We start from the raw sequence: 17,826 nt of genomic DNA, 5'->3' as shown, positions 1-17,826 counted from the left end.
AATGTTAAGAAATGGAAGAAAACACAAAATATTCATCTGGCCTCAGGAAGGAGAATGGTCTTTTAGACTTAAAAGAGGACAGTATCATAAAAGGAAAAGTGGTCGACTTTTAACAGTGTGAACATCTAAATTTTTTGCATGTTTTAAAATTTTGACTTCCAAAATCAGAAGTCAGATAGCCAATTGCTGGTTGAGGGAGGCAGCAGGATTAGCATCAGATGTGTTAGATGTGTGATACTGTGGTATATATTTGGTCTTGGGTTTCTGGTTTCTAAAATCCTTGTAATCCCGAACAACTATAGGGTCATCTTTCGTTATGTTTTGTTTTCATTCTCAGTTCCTCAAACGGCTTCAGATAAATAATAGAGGTGAAATGGGTATCTTTTGTTATAGCAAGCTCGTTTCAACCACACCTGAGTTTATGTTAAGTGATTTCTTAAAAGCCCCTAAATCCACTCGATTAGGATTGGTTGCTAGGACAACCAACCTAAGATTCGAGGGCTGACCTCCCAGGAGGGGAGCAGGGCTAGAGGTTGAATCTCTTATCAGTGACCAGGGATGTAGTCAGTCTTCCCTACATAATTAAACCTCCATTAAGAATCCTTGATTCCAGGGATCAGAGAGCTGAACCGGCAAAGCCCAGGCGGCGCCAGGGCAGAGTGGCCTGTGCAGGGAGAGGGCGAGGACGCTCCCCTCCCGCCCAGTGCCTCCCCTGTGCGCCTCTTCCTTTTGACTGTTTATGGTAAACCAGTGATCTGGTCAGCAGACGGTTCTCTTCTTAATTCTGGGGGAGTCAGTCTAGCAAACTGGAGGAGGGGGTCTTAAGGACCTCGAGTTGATAGTGTCAGCTTTGAGTTCCACTGTGGGATTCCCACTTGATGTTGCAGAATCACTTGGCATGGAAAAAACACCCACAGTTGGTGACCGGAAGTGAAGTCCTGGGAGTGAGGAGCATAGAGAAAAACAGAAGAGTTTCTCTTCTAGAAGATGGTAGTTCAGACCTTAAAAAGGAAAACTCCCCAGACTTCAGTAAACAAAGAGGCAAACAGCGTGGAGAGACTGAGTCTATAAGATGAGTCCACTAGAATGAGCGCTGCCTGTGGCAGGAACTTGTACCTGCTTTGTCCTCTGGTGGACGTCTAACACCTGGGACAGAAGCTGGTACAGAGCAGACTTTCAATAAATAATTGATGTGAGGAAAGATCAGTGAATTTATGACAGATATTCAACCACTGGAGTGTTCAAAAATCTCAAAACAGTGACAGTAATAACACATCTCCATTCTCAGAATAGCAGGGTTTTTTTTTTTAAGGTTACAATTCCCAGTGTTAGCAGAGGTACAGTGGAAAGGGTGTGACATATTGTTGGTAGAAATACATACAGATAATGCAGATGTGTTAAATAACCAACCTTGTTATGGCAGTCCTCTCACTATACATCAGATTATCATGTTATACACTTTAAGAAATGGAAAAAGTGGAAACAGTGACAGATTTTATTTTCTTGGACTCCAAAATCATTGCAAATGGTAACTGCAGCCATGAAATTAAAAGACGCTAGCTCCTTGGAAGGAAAGCTACGACAAACCTAGACAGGTATTAAAAAGCAAAGACATCAGTTTGCCAACAGAGGTCCGTCTCGTCGAAGCTGTGATTTTTCCAGTAGTCATGTATGGATATAAGAGTTGGGCCATAGGGAAGGCTGAGCATCGAAGAATTGATGCTTTCGAATTGTAGTGTTGGAAAAGACTCTTGAGAGTCCCCTGGACAGCAAGGAGATCTTAAAGGTAATCTTAAAGGTCAATCTTAAAGGTAATCAGTCCTGAATATTCATTGAAAGGACTGATGCTGAAGCTCCAATACTTTGGCCACCTGATGCAAAGAACTGACTCACCAGAAAAGACCCTGATGCTGGGAAAGATTGAAGGCGGAGGAGAAGGGAACGACAGAGGATGAGATGGTCAGAGAGCATCACTGACTCGATGGACATGAGTGTGAGCAAATTTGGGAGTTGGTGAAGGACAGGAAGCTTGACGTGCTTCAGTCCATGGGGTCGCAGAGAGTCGGACACGACTGAGCGACTGAACAGCAGCGACAGCATGCCTTAAGTTTACACAGTCTTTGTCCGTAGTCTCAGAGTTGGGTAGGGGAGAGAAAGACGGCATATAGAAAATTGGGAGGGGGCATATTTTTTTAAACCTCATGCATAGAGAAATACTGAGAATAGGGTGGAGGTGTCAACCAGGAGATAGGTTTGCTAAACATGTATCTGCCAGCTACTCTGAAAATTGCACTTTTTTAAAAATTGAAGTACTGTGTAGTTGATTTACAATATTGTGTTAATTTCTGTAGAGCAAAATGACTCAGTTACACATTAATTTTCATTTCTTTTCCACTATGGTTTATCACAGGATATTGAATATAGTTCAGTAGGACCTTGTTGCATGTTTTTATTTAATCTTCATAATTTGATGTAAATATTAATTCCATTTTACAGATGCAGAAACTGAGGCTCTGAGAGACTAAGCCATTTTCATTGAATCAAAGCCTCTGCAGTCACAGTTAGACTGAATGTATGTGGCAGACTCTGCTCTTCAGTGTTTGATTTTCCTTGTGTGTTAATTCACCTGCAGCAGTCCTGTGTGATTGCTCTCTGTGCCTCAGAGCTGAGAAGCTGTTAACTAACCATTTAAAGCTACTTACTGTTTTCATCCAAAAAAATAAAACTGAAATTTGAAATAAATTATTTGGGAAAACTTTTCAGAGAGCTTTAGAGGAAGAAACAAAAGCTGCCAGTGTGTAGAAGTTGTTCCCTAATCTAAACATGTCTCCATTTCGTTACGCTCCGTTTCCTAGAAATGCACGTGCAGTGTGGTCCTCAGAGTAGAGCTCAGTGGTCCCTAAGCTGAGAGAGTGCACATTCTGCTGTGTGCACACAGTGAGAACTGGAAAAAACTGAAGGTGACCTCAGGAGGCCAGATGGGCAAGAAGAGCCGCTAACACGTGTCACTGTCTCAGGCTGTGTCAGGAGATTGGGCTTCACATAAATACAGCTGCGTCTGATATTTTTGTGACTCTTTTTTTTTCTTTTGGTCAGCTGTGGTCCTATGGTGTTGGATGCTTTAATCAAGATTAAGAATGAAATTGATTCTACTTTAACCTTCCGAAGATCATGCAGAGAAGGTAAGCCTTTGCTTTCCTATTGTTAGGCTAGAACACTTTTGTCCTGGTTCCCAAAAGAGGCCTGGGCTGGCCAGAACCAATACTGGGGCTACCTGGACGGTGGCTGTAGCGCTTTGCCAGGTAGCCCCGCCACAAGTCACGCTTGCCTTTCTGGGGCAGAAGTGTTAGGAGTTTGCACTCCGGATACAGGTTCGGGTTTCTGAGTTTATTTCCCTTGAGGAGCTTTCACTTGCATGGTTAATGTGTCTGACGGCCTCTGTGAGCAGCTGCACCCTTCCAGGACCAGCTCAGATACTCTGCCTGGCAGCCACAGAGCCCCTCCACTCAGGTGGTGGGGGGTGGATTTCTAGACACTCACCACTTGTCCAGCAGGGGAGTTGCGCGTCCCCTGCCAGCTCCCAGCATCACACATGGCCAGAGCAGGTGGTCAGTAGGATGTTCTGGGTGGGAACAGCGGTTGCTACATTGCGCTGCTGATTCCAGGCAGTGTGCACCGACATTGTTTACTTTCATAGCTACGTACTAGAAAAATATAATTACGACAGTGGAACCGTGATAGAAATGATTTTTTAAATAAGAATTTAAGTTAAAAGGAGCTGATTTAAAGAAAACTCCTAAGTAATCATCCAGAGAGTTCTCCGGTTTGGGAAAAACCACAGGAGTGCTGTGACGGCTGACGATCCTGCCGGTTGTGGAGCACAGACTGTGCGCACTCCATGCTGGGCGCTTCACGTGAGACACACAGGCATTGCGGTCATTGACACTCGGCGCACATGTGAGGAGACGGAGGCCTGGGGAGGGTCTGGGCTTCCGGACGGACCCGGAGGTGGTCCCCGGAGTGGGGGAGCCAGGACTCAGGCAGAGCTGTCAGATTCTGGAATTAGTCCTCTCAGGCGGTACACTCACTTAGACTGGCTTGGAAGCCTGGGATAAAACCAGAACAGGGTCACTGGGGCCGACCACGGGCTGTGGCTGACTTTCTCCCTAAAATACCTTCCATACAAGGAAAGGTCGTTACAGCTGTCAGCCCACCACCGCGCTTCATCTGTGTCCTGCTGTAGTCTCAAGCCTTTAAAGTCCTGCTGTTAAGACGTCTGTTTTGATTCAGCTAATCTTACAGGGCTGGATTTAATGTAGCCTATGCTGCTGACACGTATGATTATTTGGCTGGATCCTGCTGTTGAGGGAACATCCTGCTGTAATTAAATACCAGCCTCACAGCACAGGAAATAAAGACACTTTTCAGTAATCTTTCTGAGCCAAGAACACAAGGTGTGGCCCATGTTAGCTAAAAGTAAAAAAGGCAGAATGATAGTGACTGTGGCTACTTTTGTTTCTCTTGTAAAGAAAATTTCCAGGTAAGCCCTGGAAATTTCATTGTATTTTTTTTTTAATTAGAGATGTGGTGGCCAGGGGTTAGACTGTGTAGTCATTTGTAACCCTGAAATACCTAGGAAATTCCATACACAGGAAATGAGTGCAAGCTAAGGAATTTCTCATTTCATGGTGCTTACTCAGCACCTCATTTTGCTTACTTTGGTTGGTTTCACATTAGTTCATCCTCCTTGGGAAGTCGGCGCTAAGGCAACTCAAATGGGCTTCATACCCAGAGAGGAGGCACCGAGCCGCTTTGTGGAGACAGAATCAGAGCAACCTCTGAGGCCCCTGTGTCCAGGCCTCAGCTTTAAGATGACCCAGACAGTGTTGATTTATTTAGTCTTAGTCTGTTGAGGGTTTGAGTTTGGTGAATTCCTGGCAGTGGTTAGGACTCTGAGCTTTCACTGCCAAGGGTCCAGGTTCAATCCCTGGTTGAGGAACTAAGATCCCACAAGCCATGCAGCATGGCCAGACCAAAAAAGAAAGTTTGGTTCAGTGGGGACCAGCACAGCACTGTGAAGCAGTCATCCTTCAATTAGAAATAAATAAATTGTTTTTTAAATTTTTAAAAATAATTCAAGTAACAGTGACTTTAAACACACACACAGAAAAGGCGGTTTTTTCTCTCTGAAGACATGGGGCGAGGAGCTAGGACCGGGGGGGCCCTCGGGCGCCAGCAGTGCCATCCTGGACGGGCACCTTCCAGCCTCAGGGTTGCCCCTGGTCTCCCAGAGTCTCCGTTTCAGGAAGGAGGGGTGGGAAAGGCAGCGGGCACCTGCACGGTGTGTCTGCGCCGGCGCCCCCGCTGCTGCTGGAGCCTGGAAGGGAGCCGGCGCCACGGTCACCGCGCCCCGTGATCTCTCCAGGCATCTGCGGCTCCTGCGCCATGAACATCAACGGAGGCAACACTCTGGCGTGCACCCGCAGGATCGACACCAACCTCAGCAAAGTTTCCAAAATCTACCCTCTGCCACATATGTATGTGATAAAGGATCTTGTTCCTGTAAGTTTTCTATTTGCTAAATGGGTTGGGAGGTGTGTGTGTTTCGCTGTAGTTCTTCAGGGCAGGTTTCTTTCCTGCCGTGAGTGTAATTGAGGAATGTGAACGGCAGAAGGTAACTGGCCTAGAAGGTCCTGCAGCCGCTTGTTTGGTGAGGATTGTTTGGGAATAACAGGGCACAGGATTTTATACTTGGAACAGTTTCAGAAATGAACAATTTGGCCCTAACAACAAAGAATTCATGTGGAAAATCTCCGTTGGGAAAGCAGCCGTTGTTGTGTGCTTGAATTACCATTTCCTGATATCTGACCACCTTTCCCTTCACTCACTGGGTGCTTTCAAGGGTATCAGGAGAAAGGACTGCAGGATGGGAAAGTTTCTCACGTGGCTAAAGGAGAGATTTCCTGACCACGCTTACATGCGACCATTTCTCCTTTTGTGGTCTTTGCGTGTAGCTGTGCCAAAGAAAGAGAGGCTGGCTGCTGCTGTCACGGGGCGGGAGCGTGGGCAGTGTCCAAGAAATGGGTAAATAAGAACGCTAAGGGTGGCGGTGGGATCTGACCCATTTCTTCCTCTTCCTCTTCACCTCAGGATCTGAGCAACTTCTATGCGCAGTACAAGTCCATCGAGCCTTACTTAAAGAAGAAGGATGAGTCCCAGGGGGGCAAGGAGCAGTACCTGCAGTCCATAGAAGACCGTGAGAAACTGGTCATTAGTCCCGTTTGTTGTCTGACCTGAGGACTTTGTTGCAGAGATGTTTACCCAGGGGGCTGGGATGGGGGTGGGGAGGCTGGCGTGTGGACCATTTAGCATCTTCCGGAAAGGAACTGCGGAACTAACTGTCCAAGGGTTGGACACACAGCCTGTCAGAGCCAGGTGGGTAGTGAGAACCCACAGAGGACCCAGAGAGGACTGGGGACTGGAGCAGCACGATGCTGCCACGGCGCCAGATCCTTGTCTTTTCCACAGGAAGCTTGTCTGTCAGTTGCCAGGTTTTGACAGGTGACAGCTGCGTCGGTTACTCCCTTAACAGTGCAGGCGAGTAAAGCACGTGCTGCCGTCTGCGGCCCGGCTGCCACGCTCTGTCTCGGGCCGGGAGTGAGCTGATGGCAGAGCCAGGACTAGGGCTTGCTGCTCTCTGGTAACGCGGTGTGGGCTTGCGACAGGCCTGCTCACTCTGGGAGGTGCCAGCCCTGGGGGCAGGCTGTGAAGTCTCCGAAGGTGAAGGGGTTATTATCAAGGGTTTAGTCTCTCGCACACTTTTACCTCCTCTAAGTCTCTGGCTTGCACACTCCCAGCACACTCCTCTGGAGAGGAAGAGGTGGAAAGGGGGACCAGACGGAGACAGGTCCCAGCACTGCCTCTGCATGAGGCAGGGGCTCATGCTGCCTCAGGTCGCCGCTTCGTTCAGTTACGGGACAGTCCACTGGCAGGCCGAGCCCGCCTCGGCGGCGGGCCGCGCCTCACCCTTTCTGGGTCCCATGGCATGAGCCATCTTACCAGCAAATACTAGCTGTGTGAGTGAGTAAATGAATTTTGCCTTTTTAGGTCCTGGGGAATATTTAGCCTCTCTTCTCTTCCCTGTTGGAGAGGGAAATGGCAAACCCACTCCATATTCTTGCCTGGGAAATCCCACCAACAGAGGAGCCTGACAGGCTGTGGTCCATGGGGTCATGTAGAGTCAGATACAGCTGAGCATGCACTCACACATACCTCTTCCCCATAAAACGTTAAGAAAGGAAAGTCCTTCAGACTTGCTGGTGGTCTAGTGGTTAAGACCTCAAGCTCCCTGTGAGGGGCGTGGGTTCCGTCCCTGGTCAGAAAACTAAACCCCATGTGCCACACGGTGCAGCTCAGAGAGCAAATGTAAAGTTGTGGTGAGAACCAGGCCTCTCGTCATGGAGACGTTGAGGGTCAGCATGGTGATGGAAGTCAGAGCAACCAACCAACTTCTCTTTCAAGAGCTTCTTGTTCTCGGGACGTAGCTACCCCTAATTTCTAACTTCAGGGAGTCTATCATATCAAGTAGACTAAATAATATGACTATTATTAAGGCTTTGACCTTAATAAAAGGTCATAAAAGCTGTGACCTTATGCCTTCTAGACCGTGGGGCCAGCTTACACGCTCACCAGCTGAGAACACAGGTTTTGTTGGAGACCTGTGGTTACCGTGGTGACCATCAACTCTGCCATTTGCTTATAGCTGTCACTTCAGATGTCAGCTTGCCCTTCTGTTTCGCCACTTGTAAGCAGTTTCTGTTGTTCCCCAAATCAAAGTCTGGTTTGTTGAAGCCTGTTGAGCAGGTTGAGTCTGTGAGTGTGGCAGTGTTAGAGGAGGCATTCCAAAGCAGGCTGCCCGGCGGCCCGTCTCAGCTCTGCTGTTGGCAGCTGTGTGATGCTCAGCAAGGGACCTAACTCCTCTGAGCCTCTGTGCCTCACTTGTAAAATGGGAATCTAACAACACTCACCCCAGCCTTATTGTGCCAGTTAAATGAGGTCATTTAGGCAGTAAGGCACCCAGTGCTCAGTGTGGGTTGACTATTTGGGACAGTACTGGTGTTCCCCCTGGAAACCTTGAGATCCCTGCTGACCCAGGGCAGAAGCTGGTGTACACTCTGGATGCCTCAGCACTTGGGGCTTTTTAATTTCTGCTAGACTGCATTCGAGGTGGTGAGTTCTTTTCATGTTTTTTGTTTTTTGTATTTTTTTAAGGTAAGTGAAGCGTTATTTATTAAAGGATAAGCACATGTGGGCTTAAGAACTCTGGGCTCTGATCCAGCACATGTCTGAAGATAGTTCCCAGATCTTTTTTATGAACATAGTAAATCTCTGCAAACCACTCCTAGGATTTTGCCAAGAAAACTCGTGCAAAACAAACAAAACTCAGTGCACTTTGTCCGTGTGCTGACCCCACACGCCACGTTTAATCAGCTCAGGTCACAGCCGTCTCTCCCGTGATGGGCTCCTGATCACCCTTTCTCCCCACACAGGACGGGCTCTATGAGTGTATTCTCTGCGCCTGCTGCAGTACCAGCTGCCCGAGCTACTGGTGGAATGGAGACAAGTACCTGGGCCCCGCGGTCCTCATGCAGGTGAGGTGCCCTCATTACCGTGAGGGAAGCTGAAACTCGGGCATCCAGAACTCCAGAAGGACAGTGTGCTGGAAAGCAGCCGTTCCGAGGGGCGGTGGTGTCCTTCCCTGGCACCCGCTACAAACAGGGTCATGGGTCGCATCGCCTTCACTTGGCTTCCGATGAATATGGCGCTTCATCTGCAGGCTGCCTTCGTTGAGTGTGGCGGCGGCCACACCAGGGGCTGGTGGCTGCAGGTTGGCAGGCCGTGCCGTGCAAGTGTTTCAGACATTTTCCTGTGCAGCTGGCTCTTTGCTGCCCACTTGCCCGCTTTCCCTGACTCCATCTGTCAGAAAGCTCCTCACCTCCCTCAGGGATTTTCAACATGCAGGCAGGGCAGAGAGAAGTTTCTTTGAGGGGCAGTTACCCAGTGAGAGGTTGGAGGTGGTTTCCCGGCTAATGAAAGCCTGCAGTGCTGGGTTGAGGGGTTGCTTAGAAAGGCGTGCTGCTTTTCATCGCCTTTGACTGGATATATAGTTCATGGCCAAGGGTCACTGTCTTTGTTCCCAGAAAGCTCATACTTTTTAGATTTGTGGTCAGTGCTTTTCATAGACCCTTAAGCAGCTCAAAAAACAACTTCTTGTTTCTCATTTTCCCACAAAAAGAGAAGTTCTGTGGTTCTGTGACCAGTTAGCAGTACTGATCCTGGCCAAGTTAAAGATTGAATAGTGAGGTATGTTCATAGTTGGCACTTATGCCAGTGTCTGAGCTGTTGGGAGGCGGAGAAGTCCTCTCGGTCACACTGCTGGAGCAGGCCTAGTGATCAGGAGCTTAGTCAGCGGTCAGATGGCTGGTCTCAGGCTGCGATTGGCTGTGCTAATTAAAAGAATCAATAAGTAGAATAAACATTAAGTCTGTTTACTCAGAGAAGGTGAGTGGGTGCTGGGGAGGCAGTTAAAGGGAGTCAAGCATCCCATCCTTGCCTTTGCTCTTTCATGTCTAGGAAGGAGGTTAATGAGAGCAGATCAGTAGTTGAAGACATGACGCCCACTGGTGTATAATTAAGCACCAGGGACCAGGTGTGTGGTTCAGAGGTTCCTGGGCCTCAGTCGATGTGATCAGAAGATGTTATGAAAGGGTGGAGAGCCTTTCTCTGAAAGAGGACGGGAAGTGAAGGGTGTGGAGACGACCTCTCAGCTGGGCCAGCAGGTGCTCTGCGCTCCGGGAGCTTTGGTGTCAGTCAGAGGGCTGCTCCGGCTAGTTAGGGCTCAGCCCGGCTCACCAGTGCCCGCCCCCCCAGGCCTATCGCTGGATGATCGACTCCAGAGATGACTTCACGGAGGAGCGCCTGGCCAAGCTGCAGGACCCCTTCTCTCTGTACCGATGCCACACCATCATGAACTGCACGCGGACCTGCCCCAAGGTACGGCCTGCGGCCGGCGCCTGCGTATGCCTCCCCTGGGAGGCAGAGCCCACGGTCGCCTCGGTGTGGACCCGGGGGTGTCGGCACCTCGGCGCTGTGCGCAGGGTCCCGCGGGAGCAGACACGGCCCCTCCGGAGGGGTCTCGGGCAGGGTTCCCGCTGGCTGGGTTGCGGGTTCCTGCTCTCGGATCCGCTGGGTTCGCCCTGACTGCAGGAACCTCAGGACGGAAGCTGCGAGCACAGGCAGCCGTGGGGGCTGCGGTCCACCGGCCCAAGGGCTTTGCCCACCGCGCTCCTCCTCGGAGGTCTGCTTGTTTAGCTTTCACTCCCTCTTCCTGTTCCCACCTTGGGGCTCGCCCTGCCTACCGCCTCAGCAGCTGCCTGTCTCATTTCTCGGCGGGAGGCTCGTGGCCCAGCTCAGCTCTCCCGGCCAGTGGGCGGGGAGCCGCCAGGAGACCGCCCTCCGCGCGGGACTGTGGGCGGAGCAGTTTCCTTTTAAAGGACAGGCAGCAAGATGGAAGACTCGCACCCAGCCAGTTAGCGGTTTAAAAAAGAAAAGGCGGCAAAACTCAGCGGAAGTGAAATCCAGACTGGGCCATGCCCTGTTTCGGGCTCCCGGCCCCAGTCTGCCCGTGGGGCGTTGGCGCGGGGATTAGTGGGCCTGCTGGGTGCTGCCGGGCGGAGAGCGCGGGCCGCAGGCAGCGCTGCCTGCCTTTCCCCGGGCTCTGCCCAGTGAGCCGTGTGGCCTGGAGGCGGGTCCCGCCGCTGACGTTCTCAGGACAGGGCCTGGCACAGAGTGAGCGCTCAGGAAAGGGGACCTTCTGTTATTTAGAACAAACTAGGTCCTGGGCCGGATTGGCCGGTCCGTCAGAGAACAGCCGCTCCGAGGCGGCCTGGCTTGTGTGCGTGTTTCTTAAAAGTTCCACAGAGACTCCTGGGCGTGAACGTGTGCACTGCAGAGGGCAGCAGACGGGCCAGCCAGGGGCCGGCTCGGCGTCCCGCCCGCCCCTCGGTAAAGCGGGGGCGCGCACTGCGCTCTGAGGCTGCACACAGGCCCTGAAACCATCGAGTCCGTGCCTTTCACACACGGGGAAGCGGAGCCCGCAGCCGGGGCTGTGTTGGGCTGGGGCAGGGCTAGAGGCCTGCCACCCGCCTCCCAGCGCCCGCGAGGGCGGGAGTCTCGCCCAAGGTCATCGGGCTCTTCGTTCAGTGTCACTTACATGTCATATTGATGCTCTTTTCCTTTTTTCAAGGGGCTGAATCCTGGGAAAGCTATTGCTGAAATCAAGAAGATGATGGCAACCTACAAAGAGAAGCAAGCTTCTGCCTGACTGTGCTGAGCTCAACCTGACTGTAGCCGGCTCAGAATGCAGTTGACCTCCGAGTTCCTTCAGAGGTCGTGATTTCCCACAGATACAGCATGTACAATAAACAGTCCAAGAAATAAACGTTATTCTAGTTTATTAACAAAAGAAAGCAAGCCTGTTCCTTACACGTGCTGCAGCGGGAGGTGCAGGTGCCGTGAGGAGGGGCCGGTCCTTGAAGGGGACCCGGCTCCAGAGCTGGGCCGTGGGGCGTGCGTGGGCGCAGGCGCAGCTCCGGTGCCGCAGGGCGGGGGCGCGCTCCCAGCTCTGCCGCTTGCCAGCTGGAGGACCCCGGACTCGGCATCTCTGCTGCCCTGTGTGCCCGTCTGGGAGGGGGGTCTCCTCGGCCCCCTGGAGCGCAGGCGCCTCCCTCCCTGGGTGCTCCGCAGGCTCTGGCCCATGGTGTGCAGCATCCCGGTTTCTACAGCTCCCAGTATTAGAATTGCTTAAAACCACGTCTCGCCAAGTCTGTCTCCGTCTCGTGGAGACAACATTACAGAGTCCCCCAGCACAGCTGTGAACTCCAGTTCCACAGCAGCCCTCCAGAGGCCTCGACCTCGGGAAGCGTGGATTCCCACCATGGCCGCCCTGGTTCTGCTGCTGCCCCCAGAGTGGTAACGCTGAGAAAAAAAGTGGCAGCTTGTCAACTTAAAAATGGAAACCCCCCAGCTCGCCAGCTTTCACATCCCCTGCTGACCGTTCACTTCTTTCCTCTAGAGCTTTGTCATCTCAGATGTGTGGAGTTCTTCATTTCCTTCAAAAATGAGGTACAAGATAGTAGCAAGTTTCTATTGTTTTTCCTCCTTGTGGTAAAATGCACATAACAAAATTACCACCTCAGCCATTTTTCAGTGGACGATTCAGTGGTATTAAGTATTCACATTATTGCACAGCCCTCTCCATCTCCAGAACTATTTTCATCTTGCAAAACTCAAACTTTGTTAAACACTTAAAATTTCTCCTTCCATAGCGCCTAGCCACCATCATTCTACTTAGTATTTCTGTGACTTCGACTAGTCTACCTCATATAAGTGGAATTAAATGGTGTTTGTCTTTTTTTGTAACACCTTTCAGTTAGCATAAAGTTTTCCAGGTTCATTCCTATTGCAGCAAGTGTCAGAATCCCTTTTTCTAAGAGTGAAGAATCCCATTGTATGTACACAGCACATTTTGTTTATCCAGTAATCCGTTGATGTACATTTCGGTTGCTTCCATGTTTTAGCTACTGTGAATAACAGCAGCTTTCTACTTTTACCCCAGGATATATGAGGTCCACGGTGCTACTAAAGATCTGTGTGTGTGTGTGTGTGTGTGTGTGAAATTTACCTTCCACTTTAGCTTATTTACCCACTGGTTCTCTGCTCTTTGGCAAGGATGTAACTTATTTACCCATTTCTAATACACCTTCTGGTGCATTCACTCTGAGGAATACTCCAAGGCTGTTTTTTCAAGTTGTAGCACTGAGATTATCCTGGAAACAAAGGCTTCTTGTATCAGGAGGCTAAGAAAAATGTGTGACTCACTGAGAATGAACCTTAATGGGCATTTCTGGCTTAAATAGACAGTTTGGCCTTCGCTGGTGGTCCACCGGTTAATAATTGGCCAGCCGTGGGACGTCCCTGGTGGTCTAGTGGTTAAGACTGCACTTCCAATGCAGGGTGCATGGGTTTGATCCCTGGTGGGGAACTAAGATCCCACATGCCACGCAGGAAATAAAAAAAGGATCCGCCTGCCAATGCTGGGAACACAACTTGGATCCCTGGTCCAGGAAGATCACAGACCGAGGGGCAGTCATGCTCGGACACCACAACTACTGAGCCTGTGCCCTAGAGTCCGCTCCCCGAGAGCCTGCGCCCCCAACCAGGGACGTCACCACGGGGAGACCCCAGGCTCCTGCAGCTGCTGAGCCCACTCCCCGAGAGCCTGCAGGGAGGGGCATCACCACAGGGAGACCCCAGGCTCCTGCTGCTAGAGGAGGCCCGTGTACAGCGACAAAGACTGAGCCCATAAATGAAAGGGGACCGTACAAAGGCACTCGTCTGGTACTGCAAGAGGTGAGGGGCAAGGCTTGTCCCCTCTCACCTAGGAGCCAAGGCCACCAAGAAAACAAGAACATACATTAAATTATTAGAAATTTAGAAAACATAGTCTTCGCCCTTCCGTTTGCTGTTGCTATTGTTGAGTCACTTGTGTCCAGCTCTGCTACCCCATGGCTGCAGCACACCAGGCTCCTCTCCATGGGACTCTCCAGGCAAGAATACTAGAGTGGGTTGCCATTGCCTTCTCCAGGGGATCTTCCCGATCCAGGGATCGAACCCCGCTCTCCTGCATTGCAGGCAGCTTCTTTACTGTCTGAGCCACCGGGGAAGCCCTAACATTAGCATCTCAGAATTGTGGACCACCTCAGTAAGACCACGCAGCACACAGTCTTCAGATGTTCAAGCTCCAGGTTTGGAAGTGAGACCTGGAAAAATCTCTACAGCTTCCCTACCCCGGGCTGGGTCGCAGGAGGGCACAAACTGCCTTCCAGCTCTGTTCACACTTAACCGATCTCCGACAGCCTCCCGAGGAGGTCACATTCCTGGATAATTTGATTTTGCTTCTAATCTCTAGACCTGTAGGGAAAGATGGGTTTTCTTGGGACTAATTTAATGGCTTTAAAGATGAGTTCTGCGCCAGCCAGCTACTGACAAGAAGCAGGGGAGTTGCCACTTCAAATCAGCTTCATCAGATGTCGTTTGCAACCGTAGATCATTCTCTCACCCCATTTAAACTCGAGCTAAATTAGAATATGTTATCTACTGATCGTTTAATTTACTGCTTATTGAATCTTCAATTGGACTGCAGGCAAATGTTCTATTTTAAGTCACAAAGACTTTTCTAATAAAACTGCAGACTTGAACAGGGATGGTGTTTTGTCCTTCACGCTACTTCTGTGCCCTAATTGTGTCCAGATGATGTGCTTCCATTCACAAAAAGGCATCCTGTGGAGTGCTTTGAGTTTCCCTAAGGGTTGAAGCCAGCCATCCCTTCTTACCCCGTCTTTGGGCAAGTTGTTGAACCTCTGAGCCTCTATTTTCCTATCTATAAAATGGGAATTAAGTGCATTCGCCTCTCAGAATTGTGGGTAAAGTCTCCATAAGAATAAATGTGGGGCTTCCCTGGTGGTCCTGTGTTTAAGAATCTGCCTTGCAGTACAAAGGAGGCCGGTTCAGTCCCTGGTCCAGGAAGAGCCCGCATGCTGCAGGCCCCCGGGCACCATGACCACTGAGCCTGCACGCCAGAGCCCGTGAGCTGCAACCACTGAAGCCCACTGCCCCAGAGTCAGTGCTGGGCAGCAGAGAAGCCACTGCAGCAGGAAGCCACTGCAACAGGACCCAGCACAGCCAAAAATAAATAAACAAGCATTTTTTAAAAAGAAGAATAAGTACGAGTTCTTACCATCCCCCCCAAAAAAGTTTGTGAGGCATGAATATGTTAATTGAATTGAGGAGGGAAAAACCCCTTCACAACGTATAGCAAATCACCACATCATACACTTTAAATATCTCACACTGCTTTCAGTTACACTTCAGTTATGCTGAAAAAAAACTTTAAAAATAAATACCTAACACTTATGAGTTTAAAAAACTAATAATGTAAAAAAAGAAGCTTCTCGCTTGCAGTTGAGTAAATGCTCCGTAAATTCAATTAACTGGCTTGTCTCATTACTGTGGGGAAGATTGAGTCACATTTCCAAGGTGGTTAATCCCCTGGGAATTCCTCGGCGGTTCGGACACCACCCTTTCACTGCAGAGGTCCCAGGTTAGACCCCTGGATTCAGGAACTGAGATCCTGCAAGATTTGGACGCCAGCCATCAGGACTGTCACCGCTGGCATATTTCCAACGTGGCCAGAGGGGGAGACCCCCTGTGCAGAGGGGGGGCTGTCTGCGCAAGGCTTCTCACCTCACCGCCCACGTCACACAGACGGCCGGGTGCCAGGGGGCGGGCCACCAACGCGGGACAGGCAGGTCCTCTTCCCACCTCCTCCCTGCCGGGGAAACTGCAAGACAAACTGCTGAAACTCCCCTTTATCTGTCTAGACAGCAATCATCTTGTCATGGGGTTTGTCACTACATGAGAAAATCCCTTCTGTTGCAAAGATATAGTGAAACTAGGGAAATGGAGAAGTTAGGTGACGCTCTGTAGTAAACCAGGCCAGATAAGTGCATTCTCAAGCCTTTTGCCACTGGGCCTGCTACCCGAAAACTGGGTTTGCCTCTTGGGGAGTGTCAAGCCAAAAGATCCGGATTAGGAAAGATTTATTCCTTGCAGAGAAAAGAGAACACCAGGGATCTATCTCCCCCCAAAGTAGCATCTTCCCAAACAGCAACACTAGGGAAGTTTTAAGCTAAGGGTACACGCAAACTCATGAAGGGGCTTGGGCAGTCAACAGAGTCCAAGATTTAGTTGATTGAAGTCACAAGGGTCGGAGAAGGTCGACGTCAGGTTCCAGTTGATCTGGTGGTTGAGCATTTCAGGCTAATTGTCACCACTGATACAGAACTGAGAGTCTTTACAATTGATATATTATCTTTGCTAGTGTTACTTCTCTTGCTGAATAACAATCCTTTATTCTTTTGTTCCCTTAAGGTCACTAGTTACTGAGACCTGGTCTAGGACAAGCATCGTGGACAGGCTTTGATCGCAGAACAGCTTGGGCCAAAAAGGTCTCTCTTATGTCCAGAAAGCCATGCCTGATGCTCTTCCCCCAGGGCTCCCCTATGCTATCGGATTACAGAACCAGGTACATATGTCCTTCCTGTGGGTCCCCGAGGGAGCAGCAGCCACAGAAGGGAACCTCCTCATTGGGTCCTGGCCCACAGACCGCCTGACGACCACAGGAAGAGCCGCTTCCCCAAAGGTGACCCTGGGCAGATGCAGGGCCTCCCAGATCCTCTGTGGTTTGGAAGGAAGCCTCCTTTGGCCTCCTCCCATAAAGACCGTGGACCACGTGGCAGGTGTGTCTCCTTCCCAGATGGTTCAGAGGTTGCAGTCTCTTAAATGCCAAGCGAAACTGAAAGAGTTAGTCAGTCGTGTACGGCTTTGTGACCCCGTGGACTGCAGCCCGCCAGGCTCCTCTGTCATGGAATTCTCCAGGCAAGAATACTGGAGCGGGTGGCCATTCCTTTCTTCAGGGAACCTTCCCAACCCAGCAATCATACCCAGGTCTCCTGCATTGCAGGTGGATTCTTTACCATCTGAGCCACCAGGGAAGCCCTAAAGAGCAATATCAAAAATAAGGGACAAATCTTGAGATGCAGTCCCCAAGCCCCCTGCTTTTAGGAAGATTTAGTCCAGTGCCAGGGTCTCATGAAAGCAGCTGGCTCCTGCCACCTCATTTCAAGAGTTCATTTCACAGATGAGGAGAGAGGCTCAGAGAGGAAAGTGACTTTTTAAGGCTCTCACAGTAGACACAGCTGATGCACATCCAAACCCAGGTCTCCCCGGGGCCAGGCCCAGCCCTTTGCCACTGTACCACACAGTCTCCTGGTAGGGGCATCTGAACAAGTCATTTATGCAAAACCAGCCATCCAGCCTGCCACAGAAATCAGGGTTCCCTGGTTAACTGGTCTGCACAGGCACCTACTAAGTTCTGAGGGAGGAAATGGGGGCTCAGAGGAGTAGGCTGCCCTCCCTGGAGAGTCTGCAGAAGAAATGGGTCTTCTCACCTGAACCGAGGGAAGCCGGCCCCACCCCCCGGTGGCAGCCTGCTCCCCCAGCCCCAGCCGAGCAAATGGCGCCACTGCTCCCCACCTGCTCAGAGCAAACTCAGTGAGGAGAGGCACCTTTGATTCCACACCTGCACCTCCACCTCCCATTCATCAGCAAGTCCTGCCAACACCGCCCCCTTTATCAAACGTATGGACGGAGTCTCCGGTATGTATCAGACACTGCCAAGGCCTTCTCTGCCTTCCCCTGGAGTCTCTCCCCGCACCAGTGCTCCTCATCACAGCTCTGTCTCCTTGCAGCCCTTTCCCCTTTAGGTTACTCTGGAGTTTTCCTCTGCTGGCCCCTGGCTGCCGCCCATGTCTGTTTGTTCACCCTTCTGTTCCCAGCTCCGAGAGCAGCTCCTGGCATTGCAGAAATGCGTAATGATGCACTGGGCCCAGTTCTGGTCTCTATGTGACCCTTCCTGGTTTGCCCTGGAGCCCGGGGTCTTTAATCCTTTGGAGATCCTTAGTCCAGAAGCCATGACCCCCAGGTCAGGGGACACCATGTCTGAGCCTGTAGCGATGGGACAACGTGCTAACGCCGCATGCCAGCCCGGAGCCCTGGTGCTTTTCCCGGGCTTCCTTGTTCCCACCTGTGCAGGCTTGTCTGCAGTATGCTGTGAGGCTTCTGAGATCCAGGTTATGCCTCTATTTC

General features: G+C 50.7%; 1 protein-coding gene across 1 annotated transcript in view; it reads left to right on the top strand.

The window, feature by feature from the left end:
• The window catches only part of SDHB (succinate dehydrogenase complex iron sulfur subunit B), a 30,901-nt gene extending 19,377 nt beyond the window's left edge, over positions 1-11,524 (top strand). The window contains exons 3-8 of the mRNA XM_043908937.1: positions 3,097-3,182; positions 5,426-5,562; positions 6,151-6,267; positions 8,550-8,651; positions 9,931-10,053; positions 11,306-11,524. Of these exons, the coding sequence (XP_043764872.1) occupies positions 3,097-3,182; positions 5,426-5,562; positions 6,151-6,267; positions 8,550-8,651; positions 9,931-10,053; positions 11,306-11,383 (643 nt within the window). The 3' untranslated portion in view covers positions 11,384-11,524. The remainder of the gene's footprint in view (positions 1-3,096; positions 3,183-5,425; positions 5,563-6,150; positions 6,268-8,549; positions 8,652-9,930; positions 10,054-11,305) is intronic.
• Positions 11,525-17,826: the final 6,302 nt, after the last annotated feature.

Source organism: Cervus elaphus, chromosome 8 (genome assembly GCF_910594005.1).
Source record: "Cervus elaphus chromosome 8, mCerEla1.1, whole genome shotgun sequence".
NCBI classification, from domain to species: Eukaryota; Metazoa; Chordata; class Mammalia; order Artiodactyla; family Cervidae; genus Cervus; species Cervus elaphus.
This window is presented reverse-complemented; position numbering and strand designations above follow the sequence as displayed.